The following is a 13,162-nucleotide window of genomic DNA, read 5'->3' on the forward strand; positions in this document are numbered from 1 at the left end:
GGTCTTTTCAAAGTTTAATGACAATGAATTGGCTATGAACCACTTATTAATGCCAGTAAAAATTTGATTAGCTGCCATTTCTAAATTTATATTTGATTTATTATTTATTGCAATGTTTGTATCATCTGCAAATAAGACAAACTTGGCATCTGGTAATGTAACAGATGACAGGTCATTAATATACACAAGAAAAAGTAGTGGACCTAGTATGGAACCTAGGGGAACACCAGATGTAATTTTTTTCCCAGTCAGATGATGTCTGATTGCCTACTGCTGAAGTGTTACGTAATGACACCCTTTGTTTTCTATTAGAAAGATATGACTGAAACCACTTTGCACCACTACCAGTGACGCCATAATATTTTAATTAAAAGAATGCTGTGATTCACTCAGTCAAACGCCTTTGACAGGTCACTTGAAGATATACTGCATTCAGTGCTATACTGGTGTCCAAAATTAAAGCAACAAACCGCTGTTTTTCCGTCCTGTGTCTAATACACGATATAATCATACATACTTTCGACCAGATGTCCTTACGATCGTGTTCTGCTTCGAATATGGCATTCCGGTCAATGGACAACTATGCCAACGATGACGTCAGGGCATTCTTGAAACGAGGTAGCGTTTTCCGGGTAGCCCCACATCCACAATCACTGTGTACACAGTGACAGTCGGTGCAGTATGACACAGAGAAGATGCTTACCGGGCTCTCTGCGGTGGAGGGCCATAGAAAGAAAGGAAGCACGACAGTCGCAAACTTATTTGGCCCGATGGCTTAATGTGAATAGTTCCGTTGTTTCTCGGATGTGGCGACAGTTTACAGAGGACGAAACTGTGTCCTGAAGAACAGGGCAGGGCCGACCACGCGTGGCTTAACTGGCATCTGACCTCGCAGCACCAACTGGACGGGTTGTATCGAGGCAAGCGGTGTACAGGAAGCTCCAACATTGTGGCCTTTACAGTTGGAGACCTGCTGTATGTCTACCTCTTGCCGGCCGCTGTGGCCTAGCGGTTATAGGCGCTTCAGTCCGGAACCGCGCGACTGCTACTGTCACAGGTTTGAATCCCACCTCGGGGATGGATGTGTGTAATGTCCTTAGGTTAGTTCGGTTTAAGTAGTTTTAAGCTCTAGGCGACCGATGACCTTAGATGTTAAGTCCCATAGTGCTCAGAGCCATTTGAAACATTTTTTATTACTTCTGACGCGTCTTCACAGAAGGGAACGTCTAGAATGGAGACATCAACATGCCTCCTGGGCGATCGAAGAGTGGGCCAATGTTGTTTTCACAGAAGAGTGCCGATTTAGTCTGGAGAATGAGACTTCCTGACAGATTAAAACTGTGTGCCGGACCGAGACTCGAACTCGCGACCTTTGCCTTTCGGGGCTTGAGTCGTCCTTGGGTAGTTCAGATGGTAGAGCATTTGCCCGCGAAAGGCAAAGGTCCCGAGTTCGACTCTCGGTCCGACACAGTTTTAATCTGCCAGGAAGTTTCATATTAGCGCACACTCCGCTGCAGAGTGAAAATCTCATTCTAGTCTGGAGAATGATTCTCGATGGATTCGCATCTGGAGGGAATGTGGAACACGATTTCTGGATCCAAACATTGTTGAAAGAGAACGATATCAAGGAGGATCCCTAATAGTGTGGGCAGCGATTATGTTTACACTCAAACCCCTCTTCATGAAATTTTAAGGGTCAATAGGCAAGATTTAAATGCTGTCACGTATCGTGACGAGATCTCGAGACCTCATTTGCGGTTGTTACGAGGTTCTGCGGGCCCAGAAAACGTGCTGATGCATCCTGATGGACGATAATGCTCGACCTCATAGAGCAGGGAGATGGCTTGCATCACTTCAGCATCCACCAACCGCTCTCCAAGACTGCGAGCAGCTCTGCAGAAGAATGGGAGTTATTGCCTCAACAAGAGATTGATGACATCATTCACAGCATGCCCCGTCGTATTCTTGCCAGAAGCGGTCACACGCCATACTGAGCACATTAACCAGTTGTCGGAATGTGTGTGCAAATCCGTTAAGTTGTAAAAAACCAAGGACATTTTTGTCTACCGTTATGCATGTTGCAGTTATTTACGTTCTGTATTCTTTACATTCTTTTTACATTACTATCACCTGTCTATACTGCTTTGTGGCAAAATAAAAGCAGCCTGCCTAAATTTCCGTTTGTTGCTTTAATTTTGGACCAGTGCATATCAAACATTTCTATAATTTTCTAACCATTTTCACAATTAAAGGTTAATTTTGTGTAAACTAATTTATAAACACCTCGTAGAAAGAAGGTTCAAATGGAAGTACGTTGGAGTAGTTATTCAGATATGAAGAGACTTGCACAGGATAGACCAGTGTGGATGTATGCACCAAAGCAGTCTTCGAACTGATGAGTACAACAACAGTTCCGGTATTTAAACTATACTAACATGCTTAGAGACATTTCAGACTCACGACCGTTTCAGACATTAACTGAGACGACATAAAAGATTTTGGGTATGGTACCGCGTCATAATGTAAAAAACTACTGCTGCTGGAGAGGCGCGCGGGATTAGCCGAGCGGTCTGAGGCGCTGCAGTCATGAACTGTGCGGCTGGTCCCGGCGGAGGTTCGAGTCCTCCCTCGGGCATGGGTGTGTGTGTTTGTCCTTGGGATAATTTAGGTTAAGTAGTGTGTAAGCTTAGGGACTGATGACCTTAGCAGTTAAGTCCCATAAAATTTCACACACATTTGAATATATTTGCTGCTGGAGAAAAAAAACCAACGTTTCGGCCACGGTTGCAGCTGCCTTCTTCTGGGTCTAATGGTGCGTTCTAGCTATGAAGTGTCCTTTATATTTTGTTGTTACTTTTCACTGCGCATAGGTTATTAAAATAAAGTTAATAGGCTATTAAAATAAAGTCCCCTCTCCTTCTTCCCTAAGTGACCAATGAAACTAACTACCTTTTTAAAATTATGACGTAATGGCATGCGCAGTGAACAGTAACAACAAAATATAAAGGACACTTCATAGCTAGAACGCACCATTAGACCCAGAAGAAGGCGGCTGCATCCGTGGCCGAAACATTGGTTTTTTTCTCTGTTTTTTTTTTTTTTTTTTTTTTTTTACATCATGACGCGGTACCATACCCAGAAAACTTTTATGTCGACTGACTCTGGCCGCAGAAAACTATGCAATTATATTAACTGGGACGTTCGGCGCTTGGGTGGTTGCAGCGCTGGCGGAGGCGAAGGACATCGTGCTGTACCTGAAGCCGCTGCAGAAGCACTTCACGGCGCTGGAGGAGACGGACTTCTCGGAGGTGCAGCCGCTGCTCAAGCCGCTGATGCATGTCGTCTGCCTGGTGTGGGCCAACTCCCGCTACTACTGCAACTCCGCCAAGATCATCGTGCTGCTCAAGCAGATCTGCAACCTCCTCATACAGCAGGTGCGACACCTGCCCAACTGTTCGCGAGTTCCGAGTGGCGACCTCAAGTGCGGTGAAGAGCGGGGTGTTTTCACGTGTAGTAAAGTGAAAGCAAGTTTGATAACTAATTATTACAGTCCTAGTTGCGATGTAGTACAGTTACACTGTGAACAGGCTGAACAGATCCGCAGATAATTGCATTACATCGCCATACAACTATTGTGATGCCTATCAATAGACAATACTTCTTCCCTAAAAAGTTTAGTCCACAAATGACTACGGAAGCGGCAGTGAATATACATAAAACATGGGAGAACGAAGTAACTGGTAATACCGCATTAGTTGCTTGAAAACAACGTGTGTATTGAGTTAACCTAAAAGTGCCACCATGGAAAAGTATGCTTCTCAAAATTAAACATTCACGTTGAAACAACCTATTATTTATTTTGTAGATAACGCTTAAAATAATTAGACGAAAAATGTATGGGTAAAACATACACTACTGGACATTAAAATTCCTACACCACGAAGATGAAGTGCTACAGACGCGAAATTTAACCCACAGGAAGAAGATGCTGTGATATGCAAATGATTAGCTTTTCAGAGCATTCACACAAGGTTGGCGGCGGTGGCGACACCTCAACGTGCTGACATGAGGAAAGTTTCCAACCAATTTCTCATACACAAACAGCGGCTGACCGGCGTTGCCTCGTGAAAAGTTGTTGCGATGCCTCGTGTAGGGAGGAGAAATGCGTACCATCACGTTTCCGACTTTGATAAAGGTCGGATTGTAGCCTATCGCGATTGCGGTTTATCGTATCGACACTGTTGCTCGCGTTGGTCGAGATGCAATGACTGTTAGCAGAACATGGGATCGGCGGGTTCAGGAGGGAAATACGGAACGCCGTGCTGGAACCCAACGGCCTCGTATCACTAGCAGTCGAGATGACAGGCGTCTTATCCGCATGGCTGTAACGGATCGTGCAGACACGTCTCGATCCCTAACAAATGGGGACGTTTGCAAGACAACAACCGTCTGCACGAATAGTTTGACAACGTTTGCAGCAGCAAGGACTATCAGCTCAGAGACCATGGCTGCAGTTACCCTTGACGCTGCATCACAGACAGGAGCGCCTGCGATGGTGTACTCAACGACGAACCTGAGTGCACGAATGGCAAAACGTCACTTTTTCATATGAATCCAGGTTCTGTTTACAGCATCATGATGGTCGCATCCGTGTTTGGCGACATCGCGGTGAACGCACATTGGAAGCGTGTATTCGTCGTCGTGATACTGGCGTATCACCCGGCGTGATGGTATGGGGTGCCATTGGTTACACGTCTCGGTCACCTCTTGTTCGCATTGATGGCACTTTGAACAGTGGACATTACATTTCAGATGTGTTACGACGCGTGGCTCTACCCTTCATTCGATCACTGCGAAACCCTGCATTTCAGCAGGATAATGCGCGACCGCATGTTGCAGGTCCTGTACGGGCCTTTCTGGATACATAAAATGTTCGACTGCTGCCCTGGCCAGCACATTCTCCAGATGTCTTACCAACTGAAAACGTCTGGTCAATGGTGGCCGAGCAACTGGCTCGTCACAATACGCCAGTCACTACTCTTGATGAACTGTGGTATCGTGTTGAAGTTGCATGGGCAGCTGTATCTGAACACCCCATCCAAGCTGTTTGACTCAATGGCCAGGCGTATCAAGGTCGTAATTACGGCCAGAGATGGTTGTTCTGGGTACTGATTTCTCAAGATCTATGCACCCAAACTGCATGAAAATGTAATCACATGTCAGTCCTAGTATAATATATTTGTCCAATGAATACCCGTTTATCATCTGCATCTTGGTGTAGCAATTTTAATGGCCAGTAGTTTAAAAAAAATCCTTTACAAAATCTTTGTAATAACTATTCTTATCTACAATATACGAGACGCATTCAATAAGTAATGCAACACATTTTTTTCTCGGCAGATTTCGGTTGAAAAATGCGGAATTTGTTGCAGGACATCATCGAATATTCTCGCTTCAGCTCCTATAGTGTCATTAAGTTCCGTTTGATAGTGGCGCTGGAAGCAGCCTTTAAATTGCGTCTGTAACATAGGTGCGTTCTAAGCGGAGAGCTGCCATTTTTCTTTTGGCGCAAAATCAGAGCATCGCAGATATTCATAGACGCTTGCAGAATGTCTACAGAGACCTGGCGGTGAACAAAAGTACGGTGAGTCGGTCGAGGAATCTGTCATAATCGCAACAAGGTCGCGCAAAAGTGTCCGATCTCTCGCGTGCCTGATGGCGCAAACAGATCCTGCAGTGTTGGAACGTGCAGACACTCTCATTCGAGATGATCGCCGGATCACAAGCATCTCGCTGCACAACTGGACGTCTCTGCTAGTAGGCGTCACACAAGTCTGTACGCCGGAGAGGAGCTCAAAAACTTCATTGGACTGGTCTTCCTCTTCCATCCTACAGACTGTATCTCACACCTTCCTATTTCCACCTGTTCGGCCCAATGAAGGATGCACTGCACGGGAAGCAGAATTTGGATGATAGGATATTACAGATGCAGCAAGTCGTTGTCGCCGACATCCACTAGTAGATCGGTACCATGCAGACATTCGGGCCCTTCCGGCAAGGTAGCGTGAAGCCGTTGCATTCAACGGAGATTATGTTGAAAAATAGTATTTTGGAGCCAAAAGAGAGGGGAGTATTATGGTCTATTGGAATATTGAATAAAACCAACCTGCTTTCTGAAAAAAATATGTTGCGTTACTTATTGAACGCCCTCGTACAGAGCATAAAAGCGGAACGTTTTTGATAGAGCGAGGTACCGCAGCAGTTTAAGGACAGTGGCATTGAAGTCCACTTTCCGTCATTTTGGTTTACGTTTTTCTGGTTTCCCTGGATCACTAGAGGTGAATTACAAGACAGTTTCTTAAAGAAGGTCACAGCCAACTTCCTTCTCTAATCCTGCTCAAATCGGTTTCCGTCTCCATCCGTGAGCAAACGGAAAGGTGTCCAAAGATTTTAGTGACAAAATTATTCAGACGGTCTGCCATACTACCCTGCGTAGTTGGAGACAAGGAACAAATGCACGGACATGAATATTTCAGGCGGAAATAGGTCTTCAATAAGCAATGGTTGTGAGGCATGTGTTTGCAGGGTGTTTCATAAAAATAGCTGCCGCATTCTAGATATACATCTACACTGATGCTCGTAAATTAAGGATAATGCTGGTACATGGTGAAACAACGCTCTGGTGGGCGGTTTGCGGGTTTAAATCACCTCGGGGTATGACCATGCGGTGCATTTGACCTGCGGTCGTCGCACGGTGGCGCTGGCAGCAGTCCACATACGCAGAGGTGTGTTGGTGCAGGTCAGAGTACGGTGCAGTGAGTAAGTGTGCAGACATTTTCAGACGTGTAAATGGTGACTATGTGTTGAAAATGGCTCAAAGAACACATATTGATGACGTTATGAGGGGTAGAATACTAGAGCGACTGGAGGCTAGTCAATCACCGCAGGTCGTACCACGGGCCCTCTGAGTGCCACAAAGTGTGATCTCAAAATTATGGCAACCATTCCAGTAGACTGGAAACGTGTCCAGGCGCTACAGTACGGGACGTCCACAGTGTACAACGCCACAGGAAGACCGATATCTCACCTTCAGTGTCTGCAGACGGCCACGGGGTACTGCAGGTAGCCTTGCTCGGAACCTTACTGCAGCCACTGGAACAGTTGTGTGCAGACACACAGTCTACAGACGACTGAACAGGCATGGTTTATTCGCCCGGAGACCTGCGAGGTGCATTCCCCTGCCCCCTGGTCACAGAAGAGCCCGTAAAGCCTGGTGACAAGAACACAGCACGTGGTCATTGGAACTGTGGTCCCAGGTTATGTTCACGGACGAGTCCAGGTGTAGTCTGAACAGTGATTCCCGCCGGGTTTTCATCTTGCGTGAACCAGGAACCAGATACCAACCCCTTAATGTCCTTGAAAGGGACCTGTATGGAGGTCGTGGTTTTATGGTGTGGGGTGGGATGATGATTGGTGCACGTACACCCCTGCATGTCCTTAACAGAGAAAATGTAACAGGTCAGGTGTATTGGGACTTCATTTTGCACCAGTATGTCCACCTTTTCAGGGGTGTAGTGGGTCCCACCTTCCTTCTGGTGGATGATAACGCACGGTCCCAACGAGCTGCAATCGTAGAGTAGGCGAATGGAATGGCCTCCCTGTTCTCCAGACCTAAACCCCATCGAGCACATCTGGGGTGCTCTCTGTCGACGTATCGCTGCACGTCTTCAAACCCCTACGAGAGGCACTAGTGCAAGAATGGGAGGCTATACCCCAACAGCTGCTCGACCACCTGATCCAGAGTATGCCAACCCATTGTGCGGCCCGTGTACGTGTGCATGGTGATCATATCTCATATTGATGTCGGGGTACATGTGCAGCAAACAGTGGCGTTTTGTAACACATGTGTTTCGGGACGGTTTTCTCAACTTATCACCAATACCGTGGACTTACAGATCTGTGTCGTGAGTATTCGCTATGTGCCTAAGCTATTAGCGCCAATTTGGTGTATTATCACGTTGTGTGGCACCACATTCTGCAATTATCCTTAAATTATGAGCGTGAGTGTACCTACGAACTCTGCAAGCCAGCGTACGGTGCGTGGTGGACGGAAACCCTGTACCAGAACTAGTCGTTTCCTTTCCTGTTCGAGTCGCAGATAGAGCGAGGGAGAAACGACTATATGCCTCCGTATGAGCCCTGATTTCTCGTATCTTATCTTGGTGGTCCAATGCGAAGTGCATGTTGCCGGCAATAGGATCGTTCTGCAGTCAGCTTCTCTGAACTTTGTCAGTGATGTTCTTCGATATGAATGTTTCTTCCCTCCAGGGATTCTCACTATGGCTCCCGAAGTATACCCGTGACGCCTGCATGCTGATCGAAATTACCAGTAATAAATCTACCGGCTCGCCTCTCAATTTCTCCGATGTCTTCTTTCAATCTGGCCTGGTGCGGGTCCCAAGCCGAGCAGCACTCAAAGATAAGCCGCATTTGCGTCCTATATGCGGTTTCCTTTACAGATGAACTATACTTTCCTAAAATTCTCCCAATAAACTGAAGTGCACCGTTCGTCTTCGCTACCACAGCCGTCACATCCTCTATTCATTTCATACCGCTTCGCAACGTTAAGCCCAGATATTTAAATGACGTGACTGTGTCAAGCAGACGCTACTAATGCCACACTTGAACTTTACGGGTTTGTTTTTCCTACTCCATCGCATTAATTTACATTTTCCTACATTAAGAACCAGCTGCCAATCAACACACCAACTAGAAATTTTGTCTACGTCATCTTCTATCAAACTACAGTCACTTATTTTCGACACCGTTCTGTACACCACAGAATTGATGTTAATGACGGTATGCTAAAAGAAAGATAATACGCAGTTGTTTCTGCTGTTTGCAGTTCATGGTGGGTTGTCGAAAATGGGCGTTACTTACAGATATTTGCACTGTCCGACACACACACACACACACATACACACACACACACACACTAAAGGACCCAAAGTATGAGGACAAAAAGAAATGAAATTTCTGGAGTTGAGAGGATATGCAAAGTGATTAAGAAGTCGAGTCAGATCTTCCTGTATGACCCCACATTGGTTACCCGGGGTAGTGCTGAACCACAATTCATCGCTGAACACAGTGCGACGCCATTAATAAGCAGTCACGCCACCACTTCAATCGCTGCCGTCGTGTTGTGGTACTAACGGTAATTCCCTAGTCTGGCTACTGCTACTCTCCGACCAATAGTATGGGGTGAAATCGAATGTTGCAGAGAGTCCGTTACTTGTTCTCGGATGGTAGGCGCATAGGTGTGTGTGTGAAATCTTATGGGACTTAACTGCTAAGGTCATCTGTCCCTAACATTACACACTACTTAACCTAAATTATCCTAAGGACAAACACACACACGCATGCCCGAGGGAGGACTCGAACCTCCACCGGGACCAGCCGCACAGTCCATGACTGCAGCGCCTTGGACCGCTCGGCTAATACCGCGCGGCGAGCATAGGTGAAACGATTATGATGTCTGGTGCGATTCTCCCTTATGATGGTCAGACATGGCCAGCTGGAAGCTAGACGGCGAGTATACCTGCCCTCACGTTCTCATGCAGCCCAGCAACGGGCCAGGGCCACTGTAACATCCGAATGCCTCATAATCTGGACGTTACACTGTTCAAATATCTGGCGATACACAGACCCACAATGAGGCCCATTTCAAATACTGTCAACTGCCGATAACGCTGTCTGATACAAATAAGTGTCATCTCCGTGTTCTTCGCAGTTCTCACTCAACCTTTGATGTTTTTTTCCTTCATTGATTTATATCCCCCCCCCCCCCCCCACACACACACACACACCTGGGAGCGGCGGGGTGACAGCAGCTTAATACGCTGCTCTACAGCCGAGAGAAAAATTAAACAAACAATGGAGAGAGAGCAAACATTATAAAAAGGCGATAGAACAGTGACGTTGTTAATAGCAGTATAATGGCGGAAAGTTGCGGAACTTGAAATACAAAAACACGGCGTTGACGATGCGGATGAAGACACACAGGAAGGAGACATGCACAATTAAAAAAATGGTGACAGTGTGGTTTCTGTTCGCACAAGATAAAAACACAACTAGTGACAGTATGGTGGCTGTTGGCAAGACTGACAATGGACGCACAATACTAGACACTCACTTAAAACAGCACTGTAGAGGCGACACGGCGGCAGATGGGGGGCAGGGGGAGGACCCAGACCGATGAAGGGGAAAAAAGGGGGGAGGAGGGGAAGAAAAATATGGGGGGGGGGGAGCTGATGGAGGGAGGGGACAGAGAAAAAAATGGGGAACTGGTCGGACGTGAAAAGGAGCGGGAAAGGCAGTGGAGGGGAGAGCAAAAGGACTCGGGGGGAGAGAAGGGAGGCAGAGCGAGGGTAGGTGGGGAAAAAACAGGCTGGAAGGGGGGGGAGGGAGCCAGAGAAAAGGACAGAGGAAGGGAGGGGCAGATGAGGATCATAGTTGATAGGAGGAATAAATGGAGGGAGAGAGAGTCGACGGAAGCCACCTTGGGAAAGGAGATGAAAGGTGTAGAGGTGGAGGGTAGGGGGGACACAACGGTGAAGGCGCAGCAGAGGGTGGGGGCTGGAGAGGAGAAGAGCAACCAGAGGATGAGGGGGATCAAGGCGGCGGAAGGTCTAGAGGACGCAGATATGTTCGAGGAATAGGAGCAGATGGGGGAAAAGAATCAGGTCATAGAGGGGACCTACCTTTGATGCTGTACACGCCCCTCATATACCCTAGCAGGCCTGGTGACAATACTAACGCACTTTGGTGGTATCTGTTCTACTTCTCTCAGAGAATTGCAGCATTAGTCATTTACATACCCATCGGTAGTGAGTACGTGCACGACGTTACCTTGACATAGTTGAGCATATTTGGGATGGCTTTCAACGTGCTGTTCAGAAGAGGTCTCCAGCCCCTCGTACTCTTACGGATTTATGGACAGCTCTGCAGGATTCATGGCGTCAATCCCCTCCAGTACTACTTCAGACATTAGTCGAGTCCATGCCACGTTATGCTGAGGCGCTTCTGCGTGCTCAATGGGACCCTACACGATATTAGGCACGTGTACCAGTTTCTTGGGCTCTTCAGTATATAAACAAATGTGCTTAAGTGATAAATGGTTGTTCCGTTACGTTTCCTTTCGAATTGCTGTCTAATAATTCTACCTGTGTCACATTTAATTCAATCCCTCAAGAAGAAATGCATGAATCAAACATCTGAATTGAAACTGTCATAGAACGGAAACTGTGCGTTTTTGAACAAGGGGTCCTATTCTCACTCCCCTCTACAAGTTCAAGTTCTAGAAGTTTGTAACGGGAATTTCCGAGCACCCTGTATAATATAATTACATAAAAGTAGCGTACACTTCGTAACAGGAAATGCACTGCGCCAGCTAACGACTACTTCAAAAAATCTGAGAACAATTTAGAAAAATGAAACTTGTTAGGTTTATTAAGTGCATCTTGCATAAGATCATAATAATATTTAACTTCTGTGTCGTTTTCTCCAACATGGAATAAACACGCTTCCCACTTCTACACTATGTTGAAATGCACAAAAAATCCCTCGCAGATACTAAACGAATAATTTACAAACATTAATATTATTAATATATTGAAAATACACGACGTGCTTCTCATTAGAATGTTTCGGCGTGAATTAACCGTGGGCTATAGCTCTATTTCACTCTTCAGGAAAGGCTAGACTTTCAGCATACTGAATTTTAATGCCGTGTACCGAAACACTTCATTGTTTTCGACACTGCTTAGCTGCAAACTATTTCCCAATGGAGTTACTTTATTTGCTCGCAGTATAGTACACGCGTTCTGGGGCAGAGGTCAGTACACCCACCATTAGACATTACACCTGAAAATTCCAGTCTGTTTATATATTAATGAAATCTTTGTGATTTAGAAGTATATACCGCTTTCAAAAAGAAACGATGAAAAACAGTGTACCCACCAATCACACCAAGAAAACTTCAAAAAGGTTAGACGCCTAATGATAGCATACTTTCTTTCTTCTAGGCCAAAAAGTACCTCGATCCGGCTTCGATATTCCAGTCTGATGTTGATGAAGCCAAACAGAGGATACAGGAATGTATTGGCACACTCAAGTTCTTTAGGTAAGTTTTCCACAATTGCAATTTAATTTTGAAATTTCTCTTGAAAATACGATTGATTTTCAATTATTCGCGTAATATCAGCAAATTGTAATAATTTTCATCATGGCAGCACCACCAGCGACCGTTACGAAATTCTCCCGAATGAAAAACAACCCACAGTTGCATTAATTATGTTTATTCTGAACCTTCACCATAGTTTCTGCTATAATAATATAGCCTTCTTTAGAAGTCATAAGCTTTTAAAAATGAAAAATGTCTTAGCCCAGCGGCTGCGTTAAGATCAATATTTTATTTTATTGATCTTGCCGCAGCCGCTGGGCTAAGACATTTTTCATTTTTAAAAGCTTATGACTTCTGAAGAAGGCTATATTATTATAGCAGAAACCATGGTCAAGGTTTAGGATAAACATAGTTAGGGCAACTGTAGGCTGCTTTTCATACCGAATTTCATATTAAATTTTAGAGGACAGGTAGAATACACAATGTCAGAAATGTAACAGCTAAGTTTGCCAAATTCGCAGCTCTCCAAACGGTTGGAGAAGTGTACACATCTGCCGAAGCTGTAGTGACAGCGCATGTGCAACACGGCGGACGCATATCCTTGATTGAAAGTACAGTGGTAATCATGTAACACATGTCAAAACGCGATCGTAATTTGTAAAGAGAATTTAAGTTTCCGTTGATAGCTTGTCTGAGACACTTGTTCTCACCTACTATTGGCTCAAATTTGCGATTCACGTGGTAATAATAATAATTAGTAGCTGCCTTTGTGGTATCGCTAAGCGTTAACAATCAAGATAAAATTGGATCAATTTTCTTTGTGATTTCTTCATATACTCATATGCTTGTAATAGTATCTGTCAGCGTCCAGAATTTCACAATAATGTGGAATGCAGTTAATGTTTTCAACCTCGCAAAGATAAAATATGAAGAACGTGGTAAGCTATCGAATTCACTTACTTCTCCTGAAGACCTACATAG

General features: G+C 45.4%; 1 protein-coding gene across 1 annotated transcript in view; it reads left to right on the top strand.

The window, feature by feature from the left end:
* LOC126252221 (dynein beta chain, ciliary) overlaps positions 1-13,162 on the top strand; it is a 769,797-nt gene that overhangs the window by 64,248 nt on the left and 692,387 nt on the right. Inside the window, exons 6-7 of the mRNA XM_049953092.1 lie at positions 3,223-3,434; positions 12,084-12,181. Of these exons, the coding sequence (XP_049809049.1) occupies positions 3,223-3,434; positions 12,084-12,181 (310 nt within the window). The remainder of the gene's footprint in view (positions 1-3,222; positions 3,435-12,083; positions 12,182-13,162) is intronic.

The sequence above is a fragment of the Schistocerca nitens genome, chromosome 4, assembly GCF_023898315.1.
Source record: "Schistocerca nitens isolate TAMUIC-IGC-003100 chromosome 4, iqSchNite1.1, whole genome shotgun sequence".
NCBI classification, from domain to species: domain Eukaryota; kingdom Metazoa; phylum Arthropoda; class Insecta; order Orthoptera; family Acrididae; genus Schistocerca; species Schistocerca nitens.